Source organism: Poecile atricapillus, chromosome 2 (genome assembly GCF_030490865.1).
Source record: "Poecile atricapillus isolate bPoeAtr1 chromosome 2, bPoeAtr1.hap1, whole genome shotgun sequence".
NCBI classification, from domain to species: domain Eukaryota; kingdom Metazoa; phylum Chordata; class Aves; order Passeriformes; family Paridae; genus Poecile; species Poecile atricapillus.
Window position 1 is genome coordinate 44844519 of NC_081250.1, and position 16554 is coordinate 44861072.

The 16554-nt window shown below is 42.3% G+C and overlaps 2 protein-coding genes across 2 annotated transcripts in view; one reads left to right on the forward strand and one right to left on the reverse strand.

The window, feature by feature from the left end:
• MYRIP (myosin VIIA and Rab interacting protein) overlaps positions 1-9439 on the forward strand; it is a 207506-nt gene extending 198067 nt beyond the window's left edge. The window contains exons 12-17 of the mRNA XM_058831882.1: positions 274-468; positions 3112-3273; positions 4917-5021; positions 5117-5177; positions 5967-6085; positions 6790-9439. Of these exons, the coding sequence (XP_058687865.1) occupies positions 274-468; positions 3112-3273; positions 4917-5021; positions 5117-5177; positions 5967-6085; positions 6790-6822 (675 nt within the window). The 3' untranslated portion in view covers positions 6823-9439. The remainder of the gene's footprint in view (positions 1-273; positions 469-3111; positions 3274-4916; positions 5022-5116; positions 5178-5966; positions 6086-6789) is intronic.
• A 1462-nt stretch (positions 9440-10901) lies between these two features.
• Positions 10902-15607, reverse strand: LOC131575792 (prolactin-releasing peptide-like). The gene is made up of 3 exons (XM_058831750.1): positions 15586-15607; positions 12559-12727; positions 10902-11444 (listed from the first exon to the last, which is right to left on the reverse strand). Exons 2-3 carry the CDS (start codon positions 12704-12706, stop codon positions 11266-11268), a joined length of 327 nt encoding a protein of 108 aa, XP_058687733.1. The 5' UTR covers positions 12707-12727; positions 15586-15607; the 3' UTR covers positions 10902-11265.
• Between the last annotated feature and the right edge of the window lie 947 nt (positions 15608-16554).

Here is a 16554-nt window from a genome sequence, read left to right on the forward strand (position 1 = left end):
GGACCATCCATCCAGGAGAATTGGGTTGTTGAAGAATTGCATGTGTATATTACTTTGCATGCTGTAGCAGTGTGAGTATGTGAGAAAGAGAAGGAGGAAAAGGTAAATAAATTCCAATTCCATTATATGGTTCTTGTGTCTGTTTGCAGCAGAGAGCCATGGATATGGTTTTGGCATGGCTGAAGCTGTGGCTAGTAGAAGGTGATTTATATCTTACCCCTCTATGCTAATTTATTGCTGTTGTTTTCTCTGTCTGTTCTTGTAACAAAATAGAAGTACTCTGCTGTCTCTCTCTGCAACATATCTACAGAAGTCCTGAAAGTCATCAATGCCACCGAAGAACTGATAGCAGAATCCACCAGTCCCTGTGATTTCCCAGATGACATTCAGGACAGAGGAAGAGGAACCCTCCCGCTGGACACAGATCCCGTCAGACTCGATGAGCAGCTCACCACACTGGAAGAAAATGTAAGAAGATGAATCAGTATTGAAAGAGTCACGTGTGTGATGGAGTGCACCTGTTTGTGTGTGCCAACTCGAAAGGGAAAGCACATGAGCAGCATCAGTGGATATTAAAAATTAATATGGGGTTTTTAAACAAATACACAAATAGAAAAAAAAATGTTTCAACAGTGCTTAACTGTGTCTGGTTTTTTTTTTTATATGTAGTTTAAAATATTGGGGAGAGGGGAAGTTGAGTGCTTTGGGGTTTAGAACTACATTGAGAAATTGTATCTCAAAAGCTCACTTATGCCCTCCACACCTCTACTGCAGTATGGCTATGCCATCCCTGGCTGAAACCACACATCTCCCAGTCTCAGCACAACCTCATCACTACAAGGACAGGTGGAGAAAGCATGTCCCCAGTCACACAGAGAAGTGGAGAAGCCCTTCCTCCCCCTACATCCCTAGCACATCGTGCTGAGCACCCAGAGAGCTAGAGCTGCCTCCTTTACTGTTAGAAAGAGCAGGCTGGAGAATCTGAATTAAACAAAGATTCGTTTGGCCATGTCCAAATCATCCATCCTTTTTCATTAATATCTGTCATCTGCAGGGGAAAGTACAACGCCAAATCAAAGGAACTCCATACTCATTGGAAATTTTTGTGAATCCACTTAATGGAGTTGGTAGACTTTCAACTTTGGATTTTCTTTTCTTCCCACATTTAAGTGATAACATTTCAGTGCTCTTTCCCTTCATTAGGAGCTCTTAAAGATTTCATAGGAATTTGCACTGTCCCATTATATCATCCTGATCAATTCAAGATGACCTTTCTTTCCCACATTTTTCTATCAGTCCCATTTTCTTTAGATTTTTTCCCCCCTCTTGAAAAGGACATCTTAGTGTGCAGAGATTTTTGCCACAGCACTTAAATGCATATTTTCTTCAACTTTCTAAAGATGCTGCTGTTCAAAATACTCTATTTCTTCTTTCTCTAAGCTTTTAGATATGACAGGCAAATCTGAAAATTCATCTTTTATGTATCATTTAAATGAACGGTAAGAATAATTAAACCCCACAAAACCAGAAGCATTTCTATTTAAATAATTGTATTAATTTTATGGACCACCTGTGTCCCCAGGTACTTCAGCAAAGGTGTTACATAAGATCACATATTTCTTTTAGGTATGTTTTTCAAATATTTCATGTCTGCAGTTAGAAAGTGTCCTTACAAGATGCAGTTTGTACAGATGCAGTGATTTTGTTTCTTAGGTTTTTTTTCATGCATGTGACTTTGCTATCTATAACTGACACAAAGAAAAAAGAAAGCTATTTCAAGCAATTAAGAAACAATTGTAAAAAAGAATAAAAAGTAAACAAATTCAATCTGGTCATTTGCCAACATTTTGATCCATAAAGTCACAGCATTGCTATAAATTGTTTGAATACCTCTTATGTCAAAGGACTGAATGATCCAAGAATTGTGGGCAGATATAATGACTGGAGTGGAAGATGTATGAAATGAAGGTATTGGCTCAAGGATCTGCTTCAGATCTTGTCTGCTTGCCCCTTGAACCCTGAAGTTAGCCACAGCTGTGTTTAATTCATGCTGGGTTTGTAACAACATGGTCTTTACTGCTATTGCAATGGGGAAAATCAGAATATATTTAATTTCTATATGAAGATATATATTTCATATTTATATATGATATTTCATATTTATATATTTCATTCTGCTGTCCTGTTACCAGCCTCATGGAAGCAAATCTCTTGGATAAGGAGTTAATGGGCAGAAAGTGGAGTATTTTCATGTGGTTCTGCACAATTTTAAGCACAGATGTCAAAAGCCAATGCTTGAAAATTACCCTTTTCTATAAACCAGTGATCTCCATGTATCTTAGTGGGTTTGTGAAATAAAACACTAAAGCACAGTGTATCACTAATTACTGTTGCGAGGGGCTGAATGGGAAATGAAACCTTTAGCTGTAGTTATAGATACTAGAGGTGGGCCAAAATAGTAAGAGTTGTTAATTTTTAGGGAAGAACTCTGAATTATAAAATCAATAATTCTCTTTTATGTGGCCCAAATAAGTCTGTTGATCCTCCACAGATTCACTCAAAGGCCCAGGAGGTGAGAAGGCTTTGCCTGCTGTATATTTGGGTGAGAGGAGGATGGGATGGAAAAATGTTATACATATAAGCTCATTTACTCCATAGGAAGTTAATAACTATTTGCTGCTGAACAGTTATTCATGCAGTTTTTACTGCCAGTAGGCATCAATTGGGTTTAGAGAAACACAGCTACATATGAGGCATGATCTGTTGACTTCTTCCCTTTGTGGACTTAGGGTGTTATGCAATGGAATATCAATAATAAAAAAGCAAACTTTTCAACTTTTTTCTTTGCTGATCAATCTGGAACAAATCTGGTTTGGAATATCATTGCAGCACCTATGAAATCTGTAATGCAGCCATCTCATTCATCCCTTCTCTTTGTGGATGTGTGTTTTTCAGATTATTTCCCCATGACTTTTCTCTGCCAGGTAAATCTCCCTGTAGTGGGCTAGCAAGCAGGGAAGCTCGCAGGTATGATGGAAAATGCAGTCTGCTCAAACCTGGATGCCCACAAACCAGGAATCACTGACCCCTGTCCCCACCTTGGCCCTGCAGGTGTACCTGACAGCCAGCACGGTGTATGGACTGGAGGGGCAGCTGACCAACCTGGAAGATGCCGCACGCAAGATCAATAGTGTCACTGAGGAATCTGAGCTGGCTGATCTGGAGGATCAGGTGGCCACAGCAGCTGCCCAGGTTCATCATGCAGAGCTTCAGGTGAGGACAGCAACTCCTCCCCATCTGCACGTTTCACTCTGCCTTGCCTTACCCACCTCACCGAACACACTTTTAATATTCTTTTGTACTGCTGTAGTCTGATGATCCAAGGATGCTGACTGCATCACACAAGCAGAGCAGAGCGTAACTGAGCTGTGTAAGTCAGCCCAGACAGACATACTCTCTTTGTTTCTTCCCTCAGCTTGGTTTTGGACATGGCACTACAGCAGCCTCTTAGTGCAGTACTAATGCTGGACTGCTCCTTGCTGCCAGGCAACTCCCATGGTGCGCTTTGTGTCATGTGCATGGCCCCAGTCAGAAAACAAATACAGTCTGAGGCAGTTTATCTAATCACCAACTTGTCAAGCACTTTTCAAAAGATGCCACTGTTGGCAGCTTTCTACCAGCAAAGGCAGCCAGAGGCTGAGCCAAGGACAGAGCCTTGGGCTTGCATGCCTGCCGTGGGATTTAGGTGCTAAGCAGCACACATCTCAGACAAAGGCAAGAACTCTTGTGCATTGTGATCTAGCACCACTCCAGCAGCTCCAGAAAGTCCAGGGCTCAGAACACGTTGGGATCTGGTGCTAAAAGCTAAACAAGATAATGCTGCCAGACCTCAAGGGGCTGACAGTGCTTGCAGCTTACTTCCCAGTCTGTACCCAGCAAGATGCCCTGACCTGACTGTGTCAAGGTTTCATGAGAAGTACCTGGTGATTTTATTCAGTGGAAGCATGCTCAACTCAGGACTGAGCAAATATCTGAGAGCCTGATATGTCTCTAATGTCAGAAGGGCATTGCTGTACTACTTGGCAAACTAGCAGTGGTGTTTTGTTGGCTTTGGTCATTATTTTAGGGTAAATCTGTTAATGGGGGTGAAACAGGAGGAGAGAGGCCTAAGCTATGCAAGGAGTCTAATGGAAGATCTTCTGCAGAGTGAAGCCAACTGTGGCTTCAGATGTCATTGTGAATCAGGAGTTGGGTTATATGTCTGACTTCTCTGACTCTTCTTTCTCTTTTGTCAACATTTGTCTCCACTACTCTCAAAATCGGACTGCTTTCCCCTGGCAATTTGTTTTCCATTCAGTATTTTTATATAGTGTGTGCCTGCATTTATGCATGCTTGTGTTTAATATGCATATACATTTGAACTATAAATATTTAAGATCAAATGTTTAGATTTTGTGACAGAGGATGTACTTTGCACATGTATGAAATTAATTTTGAGTTAGGAAATGTGTTCCACAAAGTCATTCTTTGAATGTAGCCTTTTCAAAACACTGCTTGAATGAAATTGGGATTATGCAGCTAAAGGTAATTGGGAGATAGCAGATGCAGGTTTTCTCTCCTCCTTTCTTTTTTTTCCTCGAAAGGAGTAAAATGCCTCTTCTTGGAATCACGAGGTAGGTTGAATTGTTCTTTTACTCCATCTTTACTAACAAACTAAGCCCCTTTTAATGTCAGGACTAAAGAATGCAGGAAAAGTGTCAGAATTGCTGAAGAAGTTAGCCATCTGTTTATATTTTCTTATTAAAGAGGATTTTACGGGGGGAGGGTTATATTTCAGTAGTGGCATCCACAGTAATTTTAAAACTTCTTTTCCCCCCTCCCCATCTGTCTGTCTCTCTCTTTTATTTTCTTTGAAGATTTCAGATATTGAGAGCAGAATATCAGCTCTCACTGTTGCAGGCTTGAACGTGGCTCCCTGTGTTCGCCTGACAAGGAAACGGGATCAAAAGCAAACAAACCAGGTGCCAGAACATTATGTAGTATTCAAAAATACATTGGGGAAATCTTGCCTCTTTCTCTATAATGGAGTTGAGTAATGCATTTATGTTGTTTACAGATGCATACAATAGACACGTCAAGACAGCAGAGGAGAAAACTTCCAGCTCCACCAATAAAAGGTACACCCTAAAGTGTTATGTAAATGAGAGAGAGAGAGAGAGAGAGAGAGAGAGACTCTCTTTGTAAGATTCAATATAACGTACAGGTCAGCCAGGCGGGGAAAAGTTTAAGTTACAAAATGAACAGAGAAAACCTAATAGACTGTCCCATCCTCCTCATTTTCCTTGTACTCACATTATATAAAATACCTCTTTGTCACATTTAAAAGCATCACCGCTTTCTCTTCCGTGAAAGTTGTAACAGTGACAAGAAAACAAGACCAGAGGGAGAAAGCTGGAAAAAGCAAATGAGGAATGCTGAATACCTGCCCTGCAGGAGGGGGGCGGTGCTGCTGCAGCAGCATGGCTGCTACCCTCCACAACCCACCACTTCCTTAAAGTCTATATTTGCTGATTTCAGTCTGTATGAAATGGTTTAGCAATGTTTTTGGTATGTCAGAGAATGGCTGTGAAATGTCTTTATAAAATCAAGTGTGTTTTTTCTTTCATGATTTTTTGTGGATTTTTGGTTTGGGGTTTTTTTTTTTTACTCTGTAGTGCACTATCTCTGAAAATTCTAGGGCTTTGTTCACTGCACTATTCTTTTGTAATTCCACTGATTGACATGGCCTCAAACTTTAATTTATTTGGAATACCACAACCTGATGTTTTTAATTCAAATTAAATCCAGCTTTCCTCAGACATCTTAGGGAAAGTTTTATCACTCTAGAAGCTGTGACTCTTCAGAAGTATTTTTATATCTGTTTCAATCTCTTATGTGAAAAATCTCCCCTTTTGTATTTTTCCCAGGTGAAAAAATAGATGGTTCTCCAGTTACTACTGTCAGAACGTTTAACAGAAACTTCATGCTTCAAGGATCTCTAACACAAAGAACTAAAGAAAGGAAAAGCACTGCCAAGGACTTAATGGTAAAAAATTTCTTTAAAACTCTGTTAAAAGCAGTCAAATAGAGAGATAGCAGTATCTGTGTAGGCAGCTGTATTTCAGCATCTTCAGAAATCTTCTCTTAATAGTCTGAGGAAAAAATAATAGAGACTGCTGAGGCAACTCTTGAACAAATATGACCAGTGTCCTGGGCTATATACCAAGGAATAGCAGCTCCTGAAAGTCAGCCTGTGATAATGTAGCCTGGCTGCCAGGTCTCCAGGAATCTGCTACCCATATTTTTTAAAGAATAAATAAATTAGTCATCCCCTGCATTTCAGACTTCTGAACCAGACCCACAGAACCAGCTGTGCTTTGTAACTTGGCAGATGAGAGTGACCTTGAATTTCACTAATTGTTGATAAATGTTTAAAGATTATCTAAGTGGAATTTAAGGGACAGACAGGTGACACATTGGGTCTGCAGGGCTTGAACAAAGAGGATTCACTCAGGACACCCAGGACAGTTGTCAGTCATTTCTTCTACAGCAGCCATAGAGGGATAAGGGAAAAAGCTGACTGTCCCAAAGCAGTCTGCCACAGCTGAACATATGTGTACATACATATAACGTATGTATGAACATACATACGTGGGGAGGTGAGAAGGGAAAGGACCCAGCTGTGTTCTTCAGCAGGTTTGTTTAGTCCTTCACTCATGTTTTTTTCTTTCCTGTCCCTCTCTGTTCTAGGAACCTGCTGTAGGATCTGCTGTGATGTACTAAACTTACACTTCCCTACTGCCAATAACACACTGCCTAAGGCTGTCCACTAGAGTGCCTTTTCTTAACAGCCATTGTGTATGTCCAGCTGAAAATGGACCCTCAAGAACCCACAGAGCCTCAGTTATAGGGCTTCATTTGGATACCTCACTGAGAAAGCTGTCCAAGTCTTCAGCATTGTGGTCTGCTACAGGAAACTCTGCCTTAAAGTTCTCAGAGGACTCTAGACAGGATGCTATGTTTCAAAAGCAAGGCTCCACATTTTAAGATGCACTTTTTCTCCCTATCGATTGTACTAAAGTATGTCGTCTTTAAACTGCAGTATGTTTTTGTACACTCAATCAGTCATAATTATAGGCCAATTAATCTGCCAAAGCAGACCTGTGATCCATATTTGCTGGCCTCTTACTATTCATGTGGGCATCTGTCTTGTCGAGCAATAAGAACAACTCTGTGCAGTGTGTGCTGCTTTTCAGCTGCGTGGAGGGAGAGGAGAATCTGTGTACCTCGCTCTGCTCCCAGTGAGTCAGTGGAAGTTTTGGGAGGATTGGTAGGAGGAGGAAGACTTCTCTGTTCTCTGAGAGTACATCTCGCAGATTGAATGCTCCAGCTCCAGAGCTAGGGATATTGCTCTAGGCAGCAGGGGTGTCATGCTGAACCCGGAACTGGTGGCCACACATGTGGACCAGGTATCTGCTGAGTTATGATCCCAGTGTCTGGGAACACCTGAACACTGTTAGAGACACCAACACCTCCATATGTCTTGTTCTTGGCAGCATTGTCCACTTGGTGGTGGCCAACCATGCTGTAGTTCAGAATAAATTCTGTCCAAAACTTTAAGACTGGAAAAAGGTGGTTAAAGAGTTGGGGTTGAGATCTCTGCTGACTGACTGGTGGTTGTGGGGTGGCTGCAGCTTGCAAGAGATTCCTTTCTGATGTTCACTGGTGTTTCTGAGGAGGCAAATGTAGCCCAGACATCAGTTCCTATACTAGTCTGGAGGCACCAGAGAGTAGCTGGGGCCTGTTGCTGGTGCCACATGCACCCCACTACTACTGGACCGCTCTGAATTGGATTGTGAATTGTAATATTCCTTCTTTCATTTCTTGAGACCCATAACAGGTGAGTCAAACTAGAAGGCCCTTTGGCAGATGCCCAGGAGGGAGGATGCTACTTACAGTCCTTCTTGCCCCTTTGCAGGAGAACATTGCCAATTTGTGATTATTTTTTGCTCTGAAGAATACAAAGAAGGTAGTCAGAGGAGGTGATAAGCCAGTGAATCCCTTACCTTCCACACCAGTTGCAAAGCAGGTACCCAAATAGAGTTGATGTGAAATGTGCTAAGAGGGAAGGCATGAGCTGGCATGTTTCCGTCAGCATTAAGGAGTGGTGAGCTCTCCCAAGAGCTGTGGGTACCAGGAAGGAGGAGAGCTCTTTTGCTCCCTGGGCCCCCAGAGAACACCCACTAGCAGAGTGCCACCTGTTACCTGCCATGCAGCAGGGAAGCAATTCCCTGGGACACCAAGCTGTGCAATGTCTGTAGTTGGGAAAATAGAAGCAAAACTGGGAAAATTTCCTGACTAGGTTGGATTTAGGGGAGTGAGTGGGGAAGACAAGGAATGGCTGGATGGGTTGATTGGAAAAACAGTGCCAGTTGCAAATCTGCCATCCACATTTGACATCTAGCTTGTCAGTACTCTGATGTCCAGCTGCATGTGAGGAACCCTTGGAATAAATACATCCATCTTCCCACTTAAAATACATAAGTGTCATTCCATCCCTTCAGGGAATTTCCATCTGCCCAAGATCTGACCCAATGTGTTCGTTCTGGGTGAAATTAGGCCTTCTTTTACTCTCACACAATACTAGTTCTCTGAAATTGGTTTGCACAGATGTGAGGGAAGAATTTGGCCCACTCTGTTTAATATATAAATATATATATAAAACAAATAGATTTTATTTATATATGCAATCCAGTAAAGGAGATTAAACAGAGTAGGATGCCTAGTAATTTTTTTGTTATTCAATCTCCTCCTCCATTCACTGTTCTCGTGTATGTATACAATACATTCCCAGGTTCTGGTTTATGCAGGTATGCGTGTTATGAAATGTCATTAATGGTGGTTGGTCTGCATATTCGTCTAATAAATAATAACTAATATTGTGTATGTAATATCAATACAGAAATGACTAATTTTAATAGAATAACTCTTTGGCTTTTGTTCTGTTAGTGTGATTTAAACAAGCCAACAAAGTTTGGAGTAGGTTGTTTTCCTTAAGAGGCATGAAAAGCAACTATTACCGTGTTACAATGTTAAAATATTCAGTCTTCTTTGACAGACAAATGTGTACTGTGTAGGCATTGCAAAAAAAAAAAAAAACCTTAAAAAAAATCCCACATGCTCTAAGGCATTTGAATTTTTACAAATGTTTATCGTGCCAAATACGTGCAAAGATATAATTTACTGTTTTAAAAAAATCATAAAAGCATATGTTATAGCACACAAAGAATTATTTTGTCATCAAGTGATTTCAATCTTTAGTGTTAATATTTATATTTAGATTAATTTTTATAAATGAAAATATTTTAATGGGTAAAATGAAGACTATATGACCTATTTGATTAAGTCTGAGTGAATATTAAGCTTGCCTTGTTGTTGTTATCTGCATACTCACCAAGAATTATTGTCAAGAGAAATTATAAAAGAGTAAAAGCGATTTATGAAAAGAATGCCTTTTCAATTACTTGATTCATAAAGAAAACAAAAAAGTTCTTCTCTGTTGTTTGGATTTATGTGCACTTTGGCCTGGAAGCATGCAGAACCCAGAGCCACACCGTCACACCCGGGACATGGGCGTCTCCACAGGGGTGCTTGGGTTTGACGAGAGCAAAGGCACACACTTGGTTCACACTTCCTCCTCCTCCTGCTCTATGGCTAGGGTGGGAGGAATCCTGTTAGGAGCATTTGCTGGTGAGTCTTCTCCAAACCATCGAGTCTGTTGGCTGAAATACTCAAGCATAGTTTCTCAGGTGGAATTTTTTGACCTGTCTCTGAGATTGCTACAAAAACTGAGCAAGAACCCTGCCAATAATCTTGGTTTTGCACTTCCAAAGTTCCTTGCAATGAATGCAGATCAAAATATTTATCAGCATATCTTCTCCACCATGAAAGCATTCAGTAAAATTAATGTGCTTTAAGTAACACTTTGGGTCAGCAGCTTTGTTGCATTATAAATGGAAGTCATTTATTATTCCCTTATTATAATAAATACCCATCCCTTGCTGACAGGCCATTTGCAAAAAGAGAAAGAAGGGTTAAAATGTCTGCAATGGTTAATTCAACCACTATTCAATTTTAGTAGTAATTCTCACAAAGCACAACTAGAAGTGGAAGTCCATTCATGGCCTGGATTTAACCATCAGTTATTACCTAAATTGTAAACTATCTTTTTTGGATATAAGCAACAGATTAAATTGTATTATTCCTGCTAATAGTTATTAATCAAGATGAAACACATTGTAAGTAACACTTTTTATAGAAGTAATATAACAAAGTTATATTAACATGAGTAAATAGGGGTATTGAGCTGCATCTCCAGGCTTATTGATTTGGACTAATGGAGTAGATAGTACATGGCTTGTGATCCTCAAAGAGCGACTCTAACTTGCTCAGACAATGTACTTGGAAATAATGACATTGTTTTAAAGGGAATCGGCTCATTCAGGCCCTTGCTCCTTTTGGATTATGGTGCATGGTTATATGCAGTAGGCACAAAACTACTCCAAAGAGTTCAATTAGCCTTTTTTTTTTTTTTTCCTTCAGCAGGGAGAAAATACTTATCTTCAATAGGAGTGCCTCTTTGTTCATTAATATATCTCTTCAGCTGTACAAGAAGAATTATGAAGGTCCAGTGGGTACTTCAGGGAGACATTCTTAAGAGTGGATGTTAACAATCTTTATAAAAGCTACACACAAAGAACCAGCATTTCATGACATTAATGCAGGTACATTAAAAATTGGTAAGAGCCTTTTTTCTTTCTTCCAACCATTGCTTTTTATTTTTACATATCAACAGCCACTGACTTTGAAATCTGACAGGAAGGTTTCATGATACATTTAACACTGCAGAGTTTAAATTCCAGCCCAAAAGCTGTGTGGGCTTTGGACAAACTTAACAGCGATCCTAGCAGTGAACAGGATCAGGAGATTGATGGGGATGCACAATGAAGAAACATTTTTATAACCAGTGGTGGCACTCAGTGCTGGTGTCCATGCATTGTCTTTTACTGGCACCCTGAACATGTTTCTTTTTGAAGGTACTTGCACAAGGAGCAGAAAGAAGAGCAGCATGAGATTGCTAGGCAGAAGCAGAACTGTAGGTCTGAGGTGCAGGGGAGGGCACAATTCAAAGAACAGAGGTTGGGTTGCCAACCTGGGCAACAGAGATCACCAGTCACTGTCCTCTGTGTCCAATGATTTTTGCTCCCACAAAGCATTCAAGATGAAATCCGGGTGTCTGCTCACAGGCCTCAGGCTGCCACGGCTGCTTCTCAGCTGTCTCTTCCCAAAGCGACCGATGGGGCGAACACCACGGCCTACATACCAAAAAGGGTCAATCTCAGGACCTGGAATTCAAAACATTCAGTGAAGATGGACCACTGCACTTGGAGGCAGTGTTTCCTGAATATCTTGAGGATGTAAGACAGCTTACTTGGAACCCAGAAAAAAAAAAAGAAGGGGAAGGCCACAGCCAGACACACAGCCTACTGGTGCCTTTGAGGGTTACTTTCCATATGTAGAGCCCAAAGGAAGAAAATTCAGTTGCAAAATTAATTTTCATCCATCTGGGCTGCAACCTGCATTTCTAACATGAGCCAAAGGGTTCATCCAAATTTTCTGCAGTAGGTACCAGGCTAACAAATCCACTAGATTGCAGAGGGGGTTCCTTCCTTTAAAATTCTCCATAAATACATTTTTAAGTCTTTCAGCACAATGTTTAACAGCCTTCCTACTACACAAAACCCAATAAACTTTCACCTGTGTACCTAAAACTTGAGGTTCCAAACATCTCTGTCCTCTTTAATGAGGAGAGGTGTGGCACTGAGTCCACATATCTTACTCTCCCACAACCCCTCTCTTTACCATTATCAGCCTATGCTCTGTGGGGGAAGATGAGATTTCTTGGTGATTTTCTCAAAGGTCTTTTGGACTGTGTGCTAGTTTAAACTTCAGATACATGGTATCATCCCTGAGCTGGATACTCTCAGTTCTTCCCAGCATCTCTGAATGGAGATACTTCAACCACTTGTATTTGGACTTTCAGAGAACTCACAGTACCATACAGAACTGAAGATGTCTATAAAGTGAACTTAAGCTTCTAGGCCATTACTTTCTTTTTATTATATAGAAGTAGTTGTGTAGGTCTACAGACCACAGCTGAAAATTTGGTGCTTAAATATTTGATGCATACCACTTTACATTTTCTTTGCACATTTGTGTCTTTTCTGATATTTATCAAAAATAATGGTATTTGCCTTGGCTAATTAAGGGCTGTGAGAAAGACATGAGGTTCTGTATATGCACTAACAAATGCAAATGGAAGCCCTGGGCCTCACACCAAGGTGACACCACAGAAACACCTGCGTGCTTTGCTGTTGAACTTTGCCTGACAGCCCAGCCCTGATCCCTCAGTGCAGCAGAGACTGTGGGGTCACCATGTCAGGTGAGATTCATACTTACTTCTGTTGTCTATCTGATGTTTAAATGGCCTGCTCTGTCCCGAAGCAAAGCTGAGTGACACCAAGAGCATCAGGACATAGACAGTGACTAGCTTTAAGTGGTTTGGTGACCACTGGGCACGTGGTGTCCAGGAGATTGGATGCCACATGATGGAGCAGTGGTGGGAAGGCTGTAAGGAGAAGAATGAACACGGGGAACACATGAGTTAAAACTCTCAAGGTGAAGGAACGTGTCGATTTTAACAGTATGTTCCCATCCATTAGAGCCATTTCATGACTCTTAAGTTCTGTGGAACACTCATGCTCGGGATATCCTGGGCATTTTTGTTCAAAGGCAAAGGCTATGAAGTGGGCCATCTATTGAGGTAAAAACTAGAGAGTTTTTCTCTCCAGCAGTGAAAGCCTTCACAGGACACTTGAGTCCTGGCTCTGAGCTCACTGCTGGCTCTGTATGGCTCTCTGTATGACCATGGGCATTGGCCACCAAAGTGTATTTTAGCCACTACCACCAGCATCTTTTCCTTGCTTGTAAAGTGTGTCTAACACTTGTGTTTTACACACTTTTTTTACAAATAAATGCATTTCAGTATGAATGGCAATGCTCCTCTTGTGCCATCACACCCTTTTTTTTTTTTTGCCAGCGTGCAAAATTACATTTTCTAGTTATGGTTTCCACTGGTAGATGTCCCAGTCCTGTAAGTGCACCCAGATGCAACAGAAAGAGAAATCCCTCCCAGCTTCCAAAGGATGGGCTGGGGAGAACAGAAGGTGCTGAGCTGGGAAAATTGCATCCAGGAAGGGGAGGGAGCCAGGCTCTGGTTACCACTGTCTCTATTTTACAATTCTGTACAAGCTTCCTCACGGCAGCTCTCCCAGCTAGACAGTCTGTCTTGTAACATGCAAGGTCTGCCTCTACATTTGACATCCTGGAACCTCTGCCTATTGAGCAGGAGCCTATTTGCTTAAGCATCATATAAGTGACATAGATATACAGGCACAGAGGCTGTAGGAAAACCTCTCAGCTGTGCCTATACAGCAGCTTCTCTTTGTATATAGGTGGAATTTTTCCCCAGTTGCTGCCAAAATCTTAGCCTGCTTTCAGTATAGGCAGAGCAGGAATGAAAATCTTTGATGCCAGATACTCCCAAACACACCAAACAGGCAACACAGCAAAAACACATGAAGAAGTTGGCTGTGTCTTTCACTCAAATGCAGTCAAAAGCTTCTTTGCCCCTAGTACTCAGTGAAGGTTTTTCAAGGGCTTTTTCCCACACTGGTAGTTGCTTACCAGGCAGCTTAGAGGAAAGTGTTTTTAAGTCATGATTTCAGAACTGCAAATTAACTTTTTCTAACTTGAATATCTCATGACAATCTCATGACAATCAGGACTAAATTATCTCATTATGTAGAATTTATTGACATAGGGTGAATTCTGCCTTCAGTTTCAGCTGGGGCACCTCTCCTGTTGCTCCATTTTTAGCAAAACTTTAGGTTCAGTGAGACAAAAAGGTGTTTTGAGGCATCTCTGTGATGTGTTTACAGGGCTGCTGACAGGTTTTCCAGGTTACTTGCTCCCTGGTTTTGTGTCTTGTTTGTTTTGTTTTGTTTTGTTTTTTTTTTATTGGGCACTGGGTTACAGAAAGAAGAGCTTGCCTTGGGCTCAAGACAGGGAAAAGCTTTTAGCACACACTTTTTCCTAAGAACTTCCTAAGAACTTCTGTTTTTCAGTCCCCACTAGCTGGTCAGGACCACTAGCTGGTCCTGTGCCACTGCAGCCACTTCCTACAGCACTGATACGTATTGAACTTTTTGTTCATCCCCTTATCCTGGCTAGGGTTTCTGTGAAGCACATCACTCCCACTGCTCCTCAGTAAGTAACATACCACCCTAAATAATCAGGGTGCTCAGCATCTCTGATCCTCCCTAATTTTTCCTATACCTAATTATCCCACCACTGTTTCTACAAAAAGAAACAGAGACAGAGGTACTGCCACAAACTTGACCCTGAGCATTTCTAACACCCAGCTACATCCTGTCACTAAGCAAAAAGCCTGGTTACCCTATGTACAGTCCTTTCAAGACTCATGTGGCTGAGATGGTCTATGATCTCCTCAGGTCCAGACCTGCAGCTTTCTTCCAAAAGGAAAATTGAAAAATAAAAAGACCTCACAAAATCAAGCTGTGTACTAACATTTTAAACTACTAAATAATCACAAAAAAATTAAAACTGACTAGTTGCAACAAAATTGACACAATTAAAAGTTTCAGGAAAGATTTTGTTTCTGGAGCTCAGCAAAATTCAGTGCCACAGTCATTTGATCAATTTGCCACTTCTGCTTGGTGTCCAAGCAGAGTTTTTAAATTTTGGCGGAGCAACATCTGTGACAGAAGTCTGGCACCTTTCATCGGCATGAGAGAGGAAAATTAAAGCCACAAAGTTACAGTGGAGCAGCAGTATCACAGCTTGCCACGGGTCTGCTTCACAAGGAGTCGGAGACCAGCCTGGCTCTCCCTCTGGGCACACAGGGGCTCTTATCGTACCAAACTCAAGCTCTACTGCAGACCCATCAGGTATACCCCTACCACGGTAGTCCTCGGAAGACAAGGTGCTATTAACTCTTTACAGTCTAAACCAGTATCTTTCTTGAGATCAGCGGCTGTGTACGCCCTATCCGATGGAAATGTGAAAAGCTTTGCCGCTCCAAAGCAGCGCTGGAAGTACCCCCGAGGGATCAGACCCCTGGTGAGCTGGGCCCAGGCTGGTTTCAGGGCCGAGCGACCGGAGCGGTGCCGGGCTGTGCTGCGGCGTCCTGCCCGGCTCTCCCTGCAGGGCACAGCACTGCCTGCGGGGTCTGCCTCCCTGCCTCGGCGCGGGCTGCTTCGCTAACAAAAACTGGCCAAAACTTACTTAGCACAGGGCACAGGTGTGTATGCTAACCGTGGTAAGCTAAAACCTAAAAAGAAAAAAAGGAAATTCAGCAAGAGCGAGCCTGGACAAGCGCCGAAGCAGACAGGGGAAGGCACTCACCTGTGTGCACCAAAGCTGCTTCTCTGGTAGTTGCTGCTCCAAGCAGAAGCAGGGCAGCTGATGGGGGCATGTGCCTTTTATACTGGAGGGAAGTGGACTTGAAGCAGGGAGGGGGAGTCAAGAGGTGGGCCTGCAGGACGTCAGCAGTACTGGTGAGCAGGATTCAAATTTACAAAAGGAGGGGTAGGAGAACGGAGGCTCTATTAGAAAGCCATTGATCAGGGCAGAGAGCAGAAGTTGAGGGCGGCGCCAGGGGATTTTAGGGGGGCATGGCAAGACACATGACTGAGGCCCCCAGGCCCACCAGGAAGAGGGAAGGGGGCTGCTGCCACGTCCCTATGGGTGGGGGAGGGCACAAACAGACGGGAGCAGCTACACCTTCTGCAAAGGAGAGCCAAGCTCCCTGTGCTGCTGAGCCGATGCTCTATCTGAAGAGCATGTTTGCAGAGGGCAACTCTCATAGCTGAGGACGAGTTGTGGGGAGAAAGAACAGCTGGACAGTGGGCAGCTATCAGAGCCAGCAAGCTGGAACAGTCAGTCCAAACACTCCTTTCCCAGCCCTTGTACCCCTTGCTGTTGTCCTAAGATCTTGATGGCAGCTTTTGCTTCATTCAGCCCCAACCCACAGCTGAGATCAACCCACCCATGCCTAAGTTTTAAGTCACACTGCAACACAGCACACAAATAGCTGGTAAGTAGTGATTCAGTGCTTAAGAGGGCCCTTACCAGTTTTGTGGCAGAGAAAATTTCATGTGCATGAGGCCAGCATCTCAAATAATATTGTATTTCCACAATAGGTGTCTCTTCTGAGTGGCTATTTTTAACTCTGTCTCTTGACTAATGTGTCACCTTGCTGTTAGGGGATCTTGCTGCTCTGGAACCTAAGACCTTGTTTGCTCTGGAGGTTTGTGGGGGAGAGCAGCTGAATTGGCAAGTGCTTCACTCCTTGGACACCATGCTGCAGAGAGG

Excerpts from the sequence above, each read along its gene's own strand:
- LOC131575792 (XM_058831750.1), bottom strand. The coding sequence starts at position 12,706 with ATGTGGCATCCAATCTCCTGGACACCACGTGCCCAGTGGTCACCAAAC. Across the intron at positions 11,445-12,558 it reads ACATCAGATAGACAACAGAA|GTCCTGAGATTGACCCTTTT; the intron begins GTAAGTATGAAT and ends TTTGAATTCCAG.